Here is a 17,004-nt window from a genome sequence, read left to right on the forward strand (position 1 = left end):
AAAGTATGTTTTATTAACCAGTCTTCTTTTTTGAAGCAGTTGCCTAGGTTACCACATATACGCACACACACATACACACACACAGACTGGTAGATTAAGGGGTAATAATCAGATTTTTAAAAATTAATCTTTTGTGTTCATTTTTTTTTCTTTCAGCCTAATGAAGCTTTTCCTCATAATTTTTTTTTCATTTTTTGAAAAGATTTATTTTTTATTTATTTGAAAGGCAGAATTACAAAGAGAGAGAGAGAGAGAGATCTTCCATCCACTGGTTCATTCCCTAAATGGCTGCATTGTCTGGGGCTGGGCCAGACTAAAGCTGGGAGCCTGAAGCTTCTTCTAGGTCTCCCACGTGGGTACAGGGGCCTGAGGATTTGGGCCATCCTCTGCTGCTTTCTCAGGCGCAGTAGCAGGGAGCTGGAACAGAAGTGGAGTAGCTGGGTGTTGAACACTGGCCCCCTTAAATGTTATTTTAAAGTTGATGACCGAGTATGACAGTTTCTCTGTATCTACTTGTAGTTATCTTAACATACAACAAACCTGCAAAATACTGTGGTATATTCTTACTGAACAAGTCATGTGATATGGTGGGTAAGAGGAAAAACTCAAGAGCCAGCCATAGCTCAGTTTCCTAATTAGAAAACTGGGTATAATGGTAGTACCCACCTCGGGTTTTTTTGGGAATTAGTTGAGAGAACACAAATAAATAAACTAGCACAGAGTCCATAAGAACTATGGTAAGTATACTATAAATATCCAAGCCATTGTTGTGATTTGGCATGTTTGATGTTGTCCTTGATTGCTGTAAGTAATCTAAAATCTTACCACCACATCTGACGGCTGGTTGATGGCTGGATAGGGGAAATGTTCCATACTGAGAGATGACAGTGTTGTGTAATGATCCTTCTCCTTGTGTGAAGGTTTCACTCGATAGGCCCTTTGTGGTTCAGTAGCTTTCAGGACTGGGCTAAGAGGAGAGAGACTTCGAAGTAAGACATTTCAAACCCTGCTTGAAAAATACATTCTGACAGTCTTTTTGATGGGCTTTACAGATTTCATTAAAATTCCTTTACCTGGCCATAGTATCATGGATAGTGACAAAAGGGCATGGAAACATTATCTGTATGTTCAGTTTAATAAATTTCAACCCTGCCATCTTTCTGTTTTATGCTGCTGAGGTAGTGCCTCACTCATCAGTTCTGACTCTCTCGTTATCTTTTGGGTTTTCTCACAAGGTTCATTCTCAATGAATTATTCTTTTGTGTAACCACCTGATCAATTTAGTGGTGTTTATGTGACTGCGGTTTACTGTTTGTGATTTTTAAGGAAGTACTTTACAAATACCCTTCTCTGTTTTATTTCTTTAATATGTATTTATCTGGGCACCTAGACAAATTAAAGATGTACTTAAATGTGGAAGAAAAATTTCCTTCCTATAACTCTTTACCTCTGGTGCTACACTTAAGTGAGTTGATAAGGAATTTGAGATCATTATCTTCTAGATCCTAACTTCAGGGTTTCCTTCACTGAGGATAAAGACTTAATTTCTCAACAGGTACATCTTAGATTTTCTGATGTAATCAGTCTCCCTTGGTCTTTCCCAAATGGAAGACCTGCCAGAAAGGGGTTTCATCTCCTTTATTAAACTTTGAGGTCACTGGAAATTTGTTTCCCATGGAGTTCCTTACTTTTTGTACTTTTTCAGGGTCAAGTTAGTGGTATATAGATACAGTGTTATGTTTTCTTTTTTTCAAAAATACTCTGTTGTTCTCTCTCTGAACAAATGGAGCAAAGTGGCTGGAGAATACTGTTTAGAAGGTCTGTAACTGGAGTTGTTTTGTGAGCCCTTCTTCCTCTCTGCCTTCAGGTGGAGAGGGTCAGAGGTGCTGGAGTCAAGACGTATATGGCTTATCCAGAAATGGCAGAGCTAGGTGGTACTTGGAAGGGAGAAATTCAAGCACTGGGGTCATCTCTGGTCTTGTGTGCCATAGAAGGTGCCTGGGAATGCCTCACAACGGGATCCAGCTTTTGCGTTGAAGGTCACTTACTCTTCCATTTAGTACGCTTTTACTGGCATGGATTTGGCTACTTCAGCCCCCCCCCCCCAAAAAAAAAAAAAACTAATGTTCCCCCCTTTTTTTCCTTAAGATCTGTTTGTTTATTTGAAAGGTGGAATGGCAGAGAGAGATATTCAGTCCCTGGTTCACTTCCCCTTGTCATCAGGGGCTCAGCCAGGCTGTGAAGCCAGTAACCTGGAACTCAGTCTGGGTCTCCCAGTGTAGGCTGGTAGGGGCGCAAGTACTTGGGCCATCTTCTGCTGCTCTCCCAGGCACATTAACAGGAAACTGGATGGGAAGTGGAGCAGCCAGTGTTCATATGGACTGCAGGTATTCATAGGTGGTTGCTTAACCTGCTGTGCCGTAACACTGGCCCCAAAACTGTTGTTCCTTACTCAGAGAAATGTCTTGTAGACAATTTACTTAATCTGTCAGATCAGATGAGTGCACTTTTTTGCTTGCTCTCCTTTAAATTGATGGATAAAAACAAAATATGGTTTGCATTAGGAGCTTAGAGGTTCTTGTAGTTCTAATGCTTGGTTGTGACACCCTGGTATAACAAGGAGAAAAGACTGTAACAGGCCAGCCTGCCTGAACAGTACCCTCTGATCATGGTGAGAACCTTCTCACAGTGCAGTCTAGAAGCTCATGTGGGAATTACAGATCCATTTGGACCCCTGGTTAACCTTGTGGAAGTAGCTGCTCTCTCACATCCAGAAGAGTCTGTCAGTTTGGGATTGAATTGAGACTGTTTATATGATCAAAGGGATCACTAACGTAAGATGTTTATGTGAAAAAAATGCGCTTCTCTGTATAAAAGCGGAAAAAGGAAATATAGATGGCAATTCATAAGGAGGACGATTCTTAAATGTGTTTCCCATATGTGCCCGGTGCTTTTGAGTCTCCTCAATCTCGAGTACCATTTGTATGATGTCACATTTAGACTCTGCTTAGATTTCATAGACGTGAGTAATAAATGTTTCCTTCTGCTTACATCATAAAATAAATCCAATTAGAAATTTCTCTTTTTAAATGGCTCAGTGCTGCAAATGGGCAGGTTTTTCTTTAATATCTCCTTATGCTTGAAGCTCTTTTTAAAAAAACTATTCTGGTTTATATGTTTGTAGTAAAAATGTGAGATGTGAGGTCCGCAGTGTAAGGAGGCCCAAGTGTGGTATGCGCAGCCCCATGAGTTCTCTGCAGCTGCAGTTTCCCGGATCTGTTCTGTGTAGAGGGGAAGTCTGCAGGCTGCATGCACAGAGCTGTTGTGAGGATCCAACGAAATAATGCTATGAAGATGATGAGTGACTGAAACACGAGACAAACATAGAAGATGATTGTAACCATTAGTGCGGACTTGGGAATCCTCAGATAGTCCTCAGGTCTGTGGAAGTGTTGAGACTGGGAAGTGATTTTACTTGACTTTCATGGATCAGCCTACTTTGAAATTAACACTGTTATATTCTCTTTGCCTCATTAAGACCAAATTATCTTTAATTAGCTTCACATAAGTATTAGATATTATACCAAATGAAATTTTGTGTCTGCTGCTCAGATTGCTGGGTAGTTAAATCTTACTTACAGATGAGTTGTATGCATGTGTGTTTTCAAATTAGCAAATCTAAGATAAGTGTACAGTTCAAAATTACAGCATCATTCTAAGTGGAAGCTCATTGAAATGGAAGACAGAAGTAGGGCTGCTGTGGTGCAGCTGGGAGAGTGAGAAAAATCCCCTTTGTCCAGTGATGAGAGTGGTGCTGAGGGGCAGAGCCCTGGAGAGACTGAAAGTCCTCGCTGGGGTGGTTTTTATTTGTGTGTTAACCGTGAACAAACTTTGGTGCGTTCTGTTCCTAGAGGGAGCCAATAGTTGTAGTGTATGGATATAGGATATATAAGAAAGATCAGTACTTTTGTGTGTGTGTGTGTGTGTGTCTCTCTCTCTCTCTCTTCATTTTAAACCTACAAAGCAAAAATTGTAAGTCAGTAATATGAGTTACCAAACACTCCTCACCCTTTTTCTCCTGCTAACATCTTATATTAATATATTTGTCAGAATTAATGAAGCACACCATCTTCCTCTCTTTTTTAATTCAAACTCCTTTTATATCTCCCACCCCTCCCAGCCTGTAGTAATCAACATTCCTGGTTCACCTTGAGGGTTTCTTTTTTTGTTTGTTTTAATGTTAACTCTTACATATAAGGGAGTACATAGGGTATTTATCTTGCTGTGTCTGGTTAATTTTAGTCAACAATAATGACCCCCAGTTGCATCCATTTTCTGCAAATGACAGGGTTCTTTCCTTTTTTTTTTTTTTTTTTGCCTGAGTAGTATTCCATTGTGTTTGCACCATGTTTTCTTTATCCATTCATGTAATGATGGACACCCTGGTTGATTCTATATTTTGACTGTTGTGAACAGTGCTGGAACAGGTATCTCTTTGATACAGTGAGTTCAAGTCCTTTGGGTATAAACCCAGTAGTGGGATCACTGGATCATATGTATTTGTCTGTTTGTAGTTTTTAAGAAATCAGCACACTGTTTTCCGCAGTGGCTGCACTAATTTATTCCCACCCACAGTGTGTAGGAGTTCCCCTTTCTCTACATCCTCATCAGCATTTGTTGTCATTTGGATAATAGCCATTCTTAGAGTGGTGAAGTCATACCTCCTTGTGGTTTTGATTTACATTTCCTTGATGGCCAGTGATAGCATTTTTTCACATATTTATTTGAGAACTTTCATTTCAGGTCCTTTGCCCATTTCTTAACTGGATTGATTTTTTTTGTTGTTGTTAAATTTTTTAATTTGCTGATATATTCTCTCTCTCTCTCTCTCTCTTTTTTTTTTTTTTTTTTTGACAGGCAGAGTGGACAGTGAGAGAGAGAGACAGAGAGAAAGGTCTTCCTTTGCCATTGGTTCACCCTCCAATGGCCGCCACGGCTGGTGCGCTGTGGCCGGCGCACCGCGCTGATCCGAAGGCAGGAGCCAGGTGCTTCTCCTGGTCTCCCATGGGGTGCAGGGCCCAAGCACTTGGGCCATCCTCCTCTGCCCTCCCGGGCCATAGCAGAAAGCTGGCCTGGAAGAGGGGCAACCAGGACAGAATCCGGTGCCCCGACCAGGACTAGAACCCGGGGTGCCGGAGCCGCAGGCGGAGGATTAGCCTATTGAGCCGTGGCGCCGGCCTGATATATTCTTTTTTAAAATTTAATCTAATTTATTTATTTGAAAGACAGAGTTACAGAGAGAGGTAGAGAGAGAGAGGTCTTCTATCCACTGGTTCACTCCCCAGTTGTCCTCAATAGCCAAAGATGAGCTAATCCAAAGCCAGGAGCCAGGAGCTTCTTCCAGGTCTCCCACATGAGTACAGGGGCCCAAGGACTTGGGCCGTCTTCTGCTGACTTCCCGGGCACATTAGCAGGGAGCTGGATCAGAAGTGGAGCAGCTGGGACTTGAACTGGTGCCCATATGGAATGCTGGTGCTGTAGGCCAGGGCTTTAACCCACTATACCACAATATCAACCCTGATATATTCTTGATAAAATCTTTTTGTCAGATAAATAGTTTGCAAATATTTTTTCCCATTCTATGAGCTGTCTCTTCATTGTTTTCTTGCTTGATTCTTTAGCTGTGCAGAAACTTCTGAGTTTGATATTATCCCATTTGTCTAGTCTTGCTTTTGTTGCTTGTGCAAGTAGATCCAAGCCATTTGGGCCCCTGCACCCACATGGGAGATGGAAAGAAGCTCCTGACTCCTGGCTTCAGACTCGCCTAGTTTTGGCTGCTGTAGCCATTTAGGGAGTGAACCAGCAGATGAAAGATCTCTCTTTCTCTCTGTAACTCTGCCTTTAAAAAAAAAAAAAGAAGAAGAAGAAGAAGAAGAAGGGGGCCGGCGCCATGGCGCACTAGGTTAATCCTCCACCTAAGGCACCAGCATCCCATATGAGCGCCGGGTTCTAGTCCCAGTTGCTCCTCTTCCAGTCCAGCTCTCTGCTATGGCCTGAGAAAGCAGTGGAGGAAGGCCCAGGTGCTTGGGCCCCTGCAGCTGCATGGGAGACCAGGAAGAGGCTCCTGGCTCCTGGCTTCGGATCGGCACAGCTCCGTCCTTTGCGGCCATTTGAGGAGTGAACCAATAGGAGAAAGACCTTTCTCTCTGTCTCTTCCTCTCACTGTCTATAACTCTATACCTCTCAAATAAATAAATAAAATCTTAAAAAAAAAAAGAAGAAAGAAATGTTTCCCCTATACTTTCTTATAGCAGTTTCATAGTTTCCAGTCTTACATTTAGATCTTTAATCCATTTTGAGTTGATTTTTGTTTATGGTGAGAGATAGGGATCTAATTTCATTCTTATCCATATATATGAAGATTTCTAGTTTCTTAAGGTCACTGTGAGGAAATGCCCCTGGCATGGATGGTTATTCATCCAATTTTACACTGAATGGATACAGATTGCTTCAGTAGAATGGAAAAGAGACCTTTGATTGGAAGGAAACCTAAAGATATGTTCCAAATAGGAATAAATAGGGAAGGGAGGAGGAATGTGAGTCCCATTCTCTAACAAGCAGAATTGACTATCTAAAGGGGAAAAACACGAAACAGAAATCTTGCTTCTTACCTGTTAGTTCCCTACAGTTGTGCTTGTCATGGTCAACACAGTGACTCCACATCACACAATCTAATGGTTTTAGCCAGTGCCTTAAAAAAAAGTCTATTGATGTGTTTGAAAGGCTGAGCTAAGTAGAAAGAGAGAGAGAGGGATCTCCCATCCATTGGCTCATTCTCCAGTTGGCTGCAACGGCTAGGGTTCAGCAAGGCTGAAACCAGAGGCCAGGAACTTCTGGATCTCCCTTGTTGGTGGCAGGAACCCATGCACTTATGCACTTGGGCCATCTTCTGCTGATTTCCCAGGCTCATCAGCAGGGAGCTGAATCTGAAGAGGAGCAGCTGGGACTCGAACGGCACCCATAACAGTATACCAGTGTCATAGATATCACAATGTTGGTCCCTGGCCAACACCTTTAGGTCAACCCCAGATACTCTTCTCTGCCATGTTTGGCCTTGTTGAGCATCTCTTTTTTTTTTCCTGAGATATTTTTCTCTTTGGTTCCTGTGCTTCTATATTCTCTGTGTGTTCTCCCTACTGCTTTTTTTTTTTAACACATTGGAGAATTAGGTTTTTTTTCTTTAAAGATTTATTTGAAAGTCAGAGTTACACAGAGAGAGGAGAGGCAGAGAGAGGTCTTCCATCTGCTGGTTCATTCCCCAAATGGCCGCAATGGCTGGAGCTGCGCCGATCTGAAGCCAGGACCCGGGAGCTTCTTCCAGGTCTTCCACGTGGGTTCAGGGACCCAAGGACTTGGGTCATCTTCTACTGCTATCCCAGACCATAGCAGAGAGCTGGATCGGAAGAGGAGCAGCCAGGACTAGAACCAGCTCCCATGTGGGATGTTGGCGCTTCAGACCAGGGCATTAACCTGCTGTGCCACAGTACCAGCCCTTCTTCCTACTGCTTTCTACATCTTTTGTTAGCTCCTTGTACTGTTTACATAGCTTAAATGTTTCTGCAGACTTCTGTCTTTGACACTTTATTCTCCTAAACTCCCGATGCTTTTAGATATAAATGCCTGCAGTACTTCTCTACATATCCATCCTATTGGTTTCTCAAATTTTATTTCCAGAATAGCTTATCAATGTTCTATTGCTTCCTCCACCCAAAAACAATAACCATACAATAACAGAGATCTGAGGAAGCAAGCAATACCCTGCTTCTAGTACACCACTGGCCACTCAGTTATGAACTGGAAATTTGGAGCTACCCTCTGTTCTGTTATCTCACACCAAGATTCAAGAAAAACATGTGTATTTTCCACCCTAAATATATTCATACACCTCCACCAATCCCACTCAGATCTGTTATTACAATAACCTAAATCTAATCTTGACCCTCTTTTCTTTCATCTGTTTTTTATACTGCAACCTAAGTTAGCTTTTAAAATTACAAATGTGATCACAGCATTTTTCACTGGATGTAGGAAAAACTCTAAATGATTCTTCTTAAAAGGATTATTTATTTGAAAGGCAGAGAGAGAGAGAGAGATCGATTGATCTTCCAATAGTTTATTCCCCAAATGGCCACACATTCAGATCTGGACCAGACCAAAGCTGGGATCCAGGAATTCCATCAAAATCTCCCACATTGGTGGCAAGGACCCAAGTATCTGGACCATCGTATATTGCCTTCCCAGGTGCATTAACAGGAAGCTAGTTTGGAAGCAGCGTAGCTGAGACTCAAACTAGCACTCCGTTGGGGCATGCCAGTGTTGAAAGCAGTAGCTTAAACTTGCTGTGCTGCAATGCCAGCCCTTAAATTCTTTAATATAACACAAAGTGCATGTCTGGATTGGAGCCCTGTCAACCCTGTCCTACACTCCTAATACCCTTCGTTGTCTGCACATCAGTTTCATTTAACAACTCCTCCCTCCTGGGAATTTCGTGTTCTTTTCTCCCTCTGCCCGTGCTGTCTTCTCCCAACTTGTCCCTCCTTTGGTCCCATCTAATCTACTAGTCCTTTAATTCTCTTTAGGGAGGTCTTCCTCTAACCTACCATGTCTCTTCTCAAGGAAACCACCCTATCATCATGTATTAACTCTAATTTTTTAGGTCTGTATTTCCTTCTAGACTCCATGATCTGAATGTGTGGGATCCATGGCTATCCTTTTTCTTCCAGTATCTCCAGTGCTCATTAAACATCAGAAGAAAGGACAGGTCAACTGATGGGTGGTCAGGATAACTAGTCAGAGGGGCCCAGTGTCTGCATCTTTATTAGTTTTCTTTTGCTGCTGTGACACATGATCATAAATTTGTGGCTTAAAACAACACATTTGCCGGCGCTGCGGCTCACTAGGCTAATCCTCTCCCTTGTGGCACCGGCACCCTGGGTTCTAGTCCCGGTCGGGGCACCAGAGTCTGTTCCGGTTGCCCCTCTTCCAGGCCAGCTCTCTGCTATGGCCCGGGAGTGTAGAGGAGGATGGCCCAATTGCTTGGGCCCTGCACCCCATGGGAGACCAGGAGAAGCACCTGGCTCCTGCCTCTGGATCAGTGCAGTGCGCCGGCCGCGGCAGCCATTGGAGGGTGAACCAATGGCAAAGGAAGACCTTTCTGTCTGTCTCTCTCTCTCTCTCACTGTCCACTCTGTCTGTCCCCCCCCCCCCAAAAAAAGATAAAAAATGAAAAAGCAACACATTTATTATTTTATAGCTGTCATTTGAAGTCCAACCTGAGTAAAATGGTATCAGCAGCACTGGGCCTCTTGAATTTGGAGACTCCAGGAGAGGATCCGAGTCCTTACTGGTTTGCTACATTGATAGAATGTAGTTCCTTATATTTGTGGGACTGTCAAGTGAAGGTGGCTCCCAGCTTTTTAAACCACCCACTCTCCTCAGCTTATAGCCCCTTCCTCCATCTTCATAGGTTATAACCACAGGTGGGGTCTTACTCTCGTGCTTTGAACCTCTCTTCCTCCTTCTGTTATTTAGCAAAAAATATCACCTGCATTTAGGGACCCACGTGATTAGATTGGTCCTAGTCAATAATCCAAGATAATGTCTTTGTCTCAAGGTCTGTACCCTTAGTTCCATCTACAAAGCTGCTTTTCCCACATTAGGTAATGTGTTTACAGCTTATGGGAATTAGAGCATAGACATCTTTGTAGGTCGTTATTCTGTCTGGTATAAAGCCCATATTTTGCTCTCCTACAGTAGTTCTTCCAAAAATCATTTCCACTGGTTTGTGGAAAAGTTTGTGGTCCCACAAACTTTTTAATTTTAAGCAATATTCCTTTGATTTTGTTAGATAAAACTGTTGTAATCTGCAAATGCTTAATTTGTGTTTGTGCAAGAATAAATGAGTGAATGAATACATATTATGACTCTAATCTGATAAATTGCAAACCACAAGTAAAACAAGTTCCAGAAAGACAAACAACCATGAATTGTGTAATCAGAAAGAACAGGAATTTTGGAAAAAATTATTGCGTTTATAGAATGGCTAAGTGGAAGTTAAGGAATTGTGTTATCGTATATCATTGTTTTCCTGTGTGTTACTGCTATGGATTGTGTGACGTCATATCAAGACTCAGTTACGGTCTTTTGTGTTATTTTAAAATTTATCAGGAGAAAATAAAATAGGAGTGTTTCTTTGCTCCTCAGTATCTGTTACAAAATCATGGAAATTTAGGGCTGGAAGGTATGTATGGCCAATTTGCTTGAGCTACATAAAGGTAAGATTGCTGCTTTAAGGAAAGGTAGGCCAAAGATTTTGGAATTTGATAGGGTAGCTTGAATTGTAGCCATTAAGATATAATATTGCTTAAATTGAGAGAAGCTTTGGAAACCAATTTCTTGCTCCTGATTGAAAATGGCAGAAGTCCATTAATTTTCAAAACATATAATTATTAAGAAGTCCATCTTACATGGAGTATCTGTGAGAATAAATACTAGGCTATACTATGATGTGAATCACCTTAGTTACCAAATATTAAGCTACAAAGTACAAAAGCTGATTTTAATGTGGAGAAAAATTCAGTGCATGAAATTGAGGTCATATGTGCCAGTGATGTATGACTTACAGGAAGTAATAAAAAAAAAAAGTAGGGGAAAAAGAAATAAATGGTGTACTTTTAAGCTGATGGGACCCATTTTAAGGGTGGAATTTAAATTGCCGTTCTTTAAAAGTTGAGTTTTTGCCCTCCGTTTTGGAGGAGGCAACTCCCATCAGAGTCGGCCCCTCCCTTCCCCCTGTAGAGTATTGCTGCTTAAAATCCGCAGGCGAGCTGTCCGTTTGCTGTTGTTGAGGAGAAGGAGGTGATTGATAGCAGTTTTGTGTATTAAACTTTTCCCTCACATTCATCTGATTGAGAGAAGCCCTTGTAAAAGAATGGGGTCAGAGGTTAAATGCATCTGCCTGGGTGTTTCTCCTGCCTTAGGTCATAATCCTGCAACAACATTTTATTTTCTCGACATCTTAAATACAGATGTTTAGGTTTTTTTTTTTTTTTTTAAACTCAGGAATAGTTCGCTTTTATTAACAGTATTGATGATTGATTTTGAATGTTTTTACTTCAAAAAGCCAAATCTCCTGGTGGGTGGAATTTTATGAAGCACCTGTTAAGCTTTAGCAAGAAGGACCTTTTTGGCAGCAACCCAAAATACATATTTAAACAATGAGCCTGCCAAAGTCAGGAAATTATAAAACAGTTTTGAAATTGCAGAATCTGCTTTTTTTATTACCCCTCAGGTTTCTTTTGCAGCTTGGTTATATGTTCTTTCCAGTGGGATTTACTAATGTTCTTACTATTTAAAGATGAGATTTAGAGAAAATCAAGTTTGAAACTCTTCTTGGTGTTACGTGATAAAAGAACATTCGATTTTTAACTGAGCCACCTTTCAGTCTGGGCTCCCGCTGCCCATACCTTGTGAAGGAACCTCGTGCTCAGGGGAGCCTGGCAGGCCCCTTTGCATGGCGTTGCTGCTCAGGCTGTCCAGCTTTCCTTTGTAAAATGAATAGTTTGGTTTGGGGAATACTGCTAGATGAAAAGTGCCCAAGACGCTGTAAATAAGCTCAATGTGAAGGAAAATGGGGAAACCTGATGAGGGTGCTTTTTTTTTTTTAAGATTTATTTATTTATTTGAGAGGTAGAGTTAGAGAGAGGGAGACAGACAGAAAAATCTTCCATCTGCTGGTTCATTCCCCAAATGGCTGCAGCAACTGGAGTTTGACCGATCAGGAGCCAGGAGCTTCTTCTGGGTCTCCCACATGGCTGCAGGGGCCCATGGATCTGGGCCATCTTCTACTGCTTTCCCAAGCCAAAATAGAGAGCTGGATTGGAAGTAGAGCGGCTGGGACTCGAACCAGTGCCCATATGGGATGCCAGCACTGCAGGTGGGGTCTTTACCCACTATGTACAATGCTGGCACCAAGGGTGCTTCTTGTCATATTCCACTTGACCTGGGCCTGTCAGCTTCTTTCAAATTCACTGTTGCTTCTCCTATTTTCAGAATTTAAATTCAAGGAGCCAGGGGCAGGATGTCAGTGGAATCCTCTTTCTGTATCCCAATAATGGGATATTCTTTGTATTCTATTGAGATTGGGGGCTAGGGAGTGATGTCATTTGTAGCTGCATTATATTAAGTAGCCCCAATTTTCTCTTTAGCCATCTGTTGTGTTAAGTTTTACGATTTCATTATACACAGAGTGCAGGAGATGTTTGAACTGTGTAGCACCCCACTCCCCATTCATAGTTCAGCAAACCAGGAATCTCCTGAGTGCATGGTGATTGTTGAAGATAGCGGGTACAGATTTTTTTTTTTTTTTTTAATTTATTTGGGATGCAGAGTTAGAGATACAGAGAGGGGAGAGACAGAGAGAAAGGTCTTCCAACCACTGGTTCACTCCCCAGATGGCCACAACGGCTAGAACTGGGCCCATCTGAAGCCAGGGGCCCAAGCATTTGGGCCATCTTCCACTGCTTTCCCAAGTCATAAACAGAGAGCTGGATCAGAAGAGGTGCAGTGTGGACATGAGCCAGCACCCATATGGGATAATAGCACCACAAGCAGAGGTTTAGCTGTTGCACGCTCTGCCCCAGTACAGGCAATTTAGCAGAAGGCCCAGGAGTGAGAACCCCGGGTGGGCACATATGATCTTCAAGTTTGCAAAGACTTGTGATTGGAACCGGTATAAATTTCCTGTAGAAGGAAAAAAGTCAGTAAGGGAAATTTGCAATTCTGTTCTCTGATTTTTTTGTATTTTCAAGTCCCTTAGGTTCTTTAGCTGACATCATCACCTATCTATTAAATATTGTGGAATGGGAATTTTAAAAAATTTAAAGCCCAATTCCTGTAAGTTAATTCGTGCTTTATTCTTACAGGACACCCATCCTGTTTGAAATTTTGTCCTGAATTGACGACAAATGTAAAGGCCTTAAGGTGGCAGTGCATTGAATGCAAGACATGCAGTGCATGTAGAATCCAAGGCAAAAATGCAGTAAGTATGGCTCTCGATATTCCATTTGCCAGTTTATTATTAATGTTCAGTGTTAACTTTCTCCTTTCTGTAGGATGTTGCTATTTTGTTTGTTTTTAAAAACATATAATGTCAAATCACAGGCTGAATCTTGTTCTTTTGTTAAACAGGGAAACTTAAAAAATTCATGGAAAAGTAGAATTGAAAGATAAGTACACTTTGGTGTAAAAATATGGAAATTCATGCGTAGTTCCTCATAGTACACATTTTCCATGAGTTTTTTTGAATGCCCCTCATGTTTTATTGTTGTAAATTTAGTAGTGTAAGAATTTTTGGTCTTTTACATAGGTTTCAATGTCAGTTAGTCTCTTATATGTTGTATTACAGGATAATATGCTTTTTTGTGACTCCTGTGATAGAGGATTCCATATGGAGTGCTGTGACCCACCACTTTCCAGAATGCCAAAAGGTGAACTTTTAAACCATATGAAAAGTATGTTTTGTTACATACTCGTTAACCTTGTCTTGATGTCTGGAGGTATGCAGGTTCCTTAAAAATTTCTCTTGCCTTCCCTATAATTTGTATATTGGAAACAGGTTGTGAACAGAAACATATAAAAGTATATGTTTTTATATATGTATATTACATGGAAACTCTAATTCAGATGCAAGGGTGAGAAAGATTGTCCTTTCCCCACACCAATCCCGTATTAGGATTACATTTGGAAAATGCATATGAACAGTTTAGAACACTCCCCATATTATCCAGTATACGGTTGAGAGGTATGAAAATTGATATTTTCAATAATGTTGGTAATGATGGCTCCACCATTTTCAAAGTGGTGGTGGGGGGACCATCAGGTCACATTTTGAACATGAACTGGTTCATAGGTGATTGTATCTAATGGACTATGGATTTTCTTTGTTCATTGTGGGAAGTCCGCCTAGCTCTCAGCCTCCCTCCCTCCTTCCGCATTTTGCAACACATTAAACGCTTTAAAATAACCTTGTACTTTTATTGTAAAATTCATATGTTCATATGGTGGAAGATTTAAAAAATACAGATAGGGAGAAAAGGAATTTAAAAAATATAACTAGAAATTCGTTCCTTGTCGCCATTACACCCTTTAAAAACAAGCGGAACATTATGTTCATGCTTTTGTAGCCCTATTTTCCACCCTCTTAATAATAGATTGTAAACATTCCTACATCATTAAATGTTTTCTTGAGCACTTTCTATTGGGTGTGTAAAAGTCCGTAGTATAAAGCAAGGGTCACAAACTTGGATAATCTAGGGGGCACAGATGGGCTTTATTGAGACCATATATTTAAAATTTTGAACTTGAGTTCTCTAGGCCTCATTTTAACATACATACTCCAGTGTACCACTGAATCACCACTGCCTGTGGTCTCATGGTCACACATTTTATACAGTCTAGGTGCTTCCTGAAGTTACTTGGTTTTGCAGCCTTATGTATTAAGAAACCATAATTTATTTAACCTGTGCTCTATGGTGCACATTGAAAATGTTTCCAGTTTTTTGCATCCACAATTATTTCCTTAAGATAAACTCCTAGAGCAGGAATTTCTGGATCAAAGACTATACACATGAAAGGCTTTACCAGTTTTCAGATAGACCACCAGTATATGAGAATATCTGTATCCCTGAATATTGGCCAACACTGACCATGGAGTATTATATTTGATTGAGTCTGTGACACAGTTGTAATACATTGTAACATCTTTAAAATCAGAGACATCTTGTAAAATATTGTGTCTTACATATTGTGAAATAGTGTTATTTTAAAAATTTTTATCTATTTGATAACAATGCCTGCTAAATTTTTTATAAAGATTTATTTATTTATTTGAAATGCAGAGTTACAGAGGCAGAGAGAGAGAGAGAGAGAGAGAGAGAGAGAGAAAGGGTCTTCCATCCACTGGTTTACTCTCCAAATGGCTGCAAGGGCAGAGCTGTGCTGATCCGAAGCCAGGAGCCAGGAGCTTCTTCCAGGTTTCCTATGTGGTTGCAGGGGCCCAGGGAGTTGGGCTGTCCTCTGGTGCTTTGCCAGGCCATAGTAGAGAGCTGGTTCGGAAGCAGAGCAACCAAGCCTGAAACCGGTTCCCATGTGGGATGCCGGCACTTCTCGCTGTACCACAGCACCGGACCCTCCTGAATTTGTTAATTAGTAAGATTGAACATGTTTTGTGTTTGATTTAGTTGCTTGTATATCATCTTTTGTAAAGTATCTGTTTTTATCCATTAATCATCTTTCTATTGGAGTTTTAACTTTTTATACCAGATTTGAAGAGCTCTTTAATTTTTTATGTAGTAAAATTCATGAGTCTTTTTATTTATGACTTGTTTTAAATGTCAGTCATGCTTACATTATATTAATAGCCACCCTTTTTTTCCTAGTACTTGTAACATTTTATTTTCTTTTATTATAATTTTTTTGTGTGTGAATGATAGGAAGTAATCCTTTTCTGTCCGGATAGAGAACTGTTTGTTCTGTCACCACTTGTGGACTTACTTCATCCTTTCCCCACTGACTTGAAATATGACCATTTGGATATGCTAAACTTTTCCATAGGCTTTAGTTGTTCTGGTCTTAGAGTTTTTATCGATTGATCTATTCCACTATGCCAGATATATAGTTTTAATTATTGTTGCTACACAGAACATAAAATTTTTTAAAGTTTTAAAGCGATATTTCATACTGATAATTTTTTTTTTGGTATTAGAAATTCCCAGAAAGAGCTAATAAGGCAAATATATTCTTTTCTAGTAGTTCCTAAAACGGATTGGCTCGAAAATGTCTCCCTCAAATTGAAAGATATATGGTATCTGACACGAGCACATTGTCACGTGTAGAGTTTATATGGTGGTGGGAGGCTTAGTGACATGTTTGGAACAGCTTTATGGAAGGATTCCGAGATAGGGGCAACCTCTGCTCTCACCACCTTGACCCCCGGGAAACTGACCTTTAGTAATAGCTTCCTGAGGAGAATGACAAATGGGAATGACCCACTTTCTGGAGTAACGTTCTGTATACAGGCATCCTTTGGCAGCTTATTATAGCTGCAGTTTATATTTAATATCTTCTCCTAAAATGAAACATTAAAATATTTTTTTCTCATATATATATTAATTCAGGGATGTGGATTTGCCAAGTCTGCAGACCAAAGAAAAAGGGAAGAAAACTACTTCATGAGAAAGCTGCACAAATAAAACGACGATATGCAAAACCCATTGGACGACCGAAAAATAAATTAAAGCAACGATTGTTGTAGGTTGAGATCTTATCATCAAAAGAAATCTTTTATGTTGTGCTTTAAAATATAGGTGATTGTAACCCCCTTAGTTCCATTAGACTTTTTTGGCATCATTTTTTCCAACTCAAGGAATGAAGAGTATTTCTTATTTTGCATAAGCTGTAGAAATAAATTTTTGAAAATAACATTTGTAATTATAATTGGCATTTTGGGGTCTTCTGTTGGCAGTAACTGTGATACTAAGTGACATTTTTCAAGCAGCAGGATAGAAGCAGAATATAGGAATTGGAAACAGTCATTCTGCCTACTTTTTAACTGGCTGAGCATTGGAAGAGCTTAATTATATAAATATTTTCATAGGAATTGTAAAATAAGAGCAGGATTTGTCCATGTCTGTAATGAATCTCTTTTGGCCCTCCAGATAACATTGTAGAAAAATACCTCTCTCTGCTGATGTTAATTTAGTATTACCAGTTTTTAGGATTCTTTTATTAAATAGAAGCACTTGAGAAAACTGCAAATGACTGTTTGATCCCAAAGTGTTAGACAGGACCTTTTGTCGAGTGCACACATGTGCAAACTTACATATAAAACATATATTTACAGTGGCCTTTAGCTCTGCTGTGATAACCTCTTCTCCCTGTCCTGTT

The 17,004-nt window shown here is 40.4% G+C and overlaps 1 protein-coding gene across 6 annotated transcripts in view; it reads left to right on the forward strand.

Annotated features, from left to right (window-relative positions):
- Window positions 1-17,004, forward strand: part of KAT6B (lysine acetyltransferase 6B) — a 208,708-nt gene that overhangs the window by 129,845 nt on the left and 61,859 nt on the right. For all 6 annotated transcript variants that reach the window (XM_062215047.1, XM_062215046.1, XM_062215045.1 and 3 more), the window contains 3 exons: window positions 12,984-13,099; window positions 13,466-13,547; window positions 16,236-16,368. In XM_062215047.1, coding sequence (XP_062071031.1) covers window positions 12,984-13,099; window positions 13,466-13,547; window positions 16,236-16,368 — 331 coding nt within the window. The remainder of the gene's footprint in view (window positions 1-12,983; window positions 13,100-13,465; window positions 13,548-16,235; window positions 16,369-17,004) is intronic.

Source organism: Lepus europaeus, chromosome 17, assembly GCF_033115175.1.
Source record: "Lepus europaeus isolate LE1 chromosome 17, mLepTim1.pri, whole genome shotgun sequence".
In the NCBI taxonomy this organism is placed as follows: Eukaryota; Metazoa; Chordata; class Mammalia; order Lagomorpha; family Leporidae; genus Lepus; species Lepus europaeus.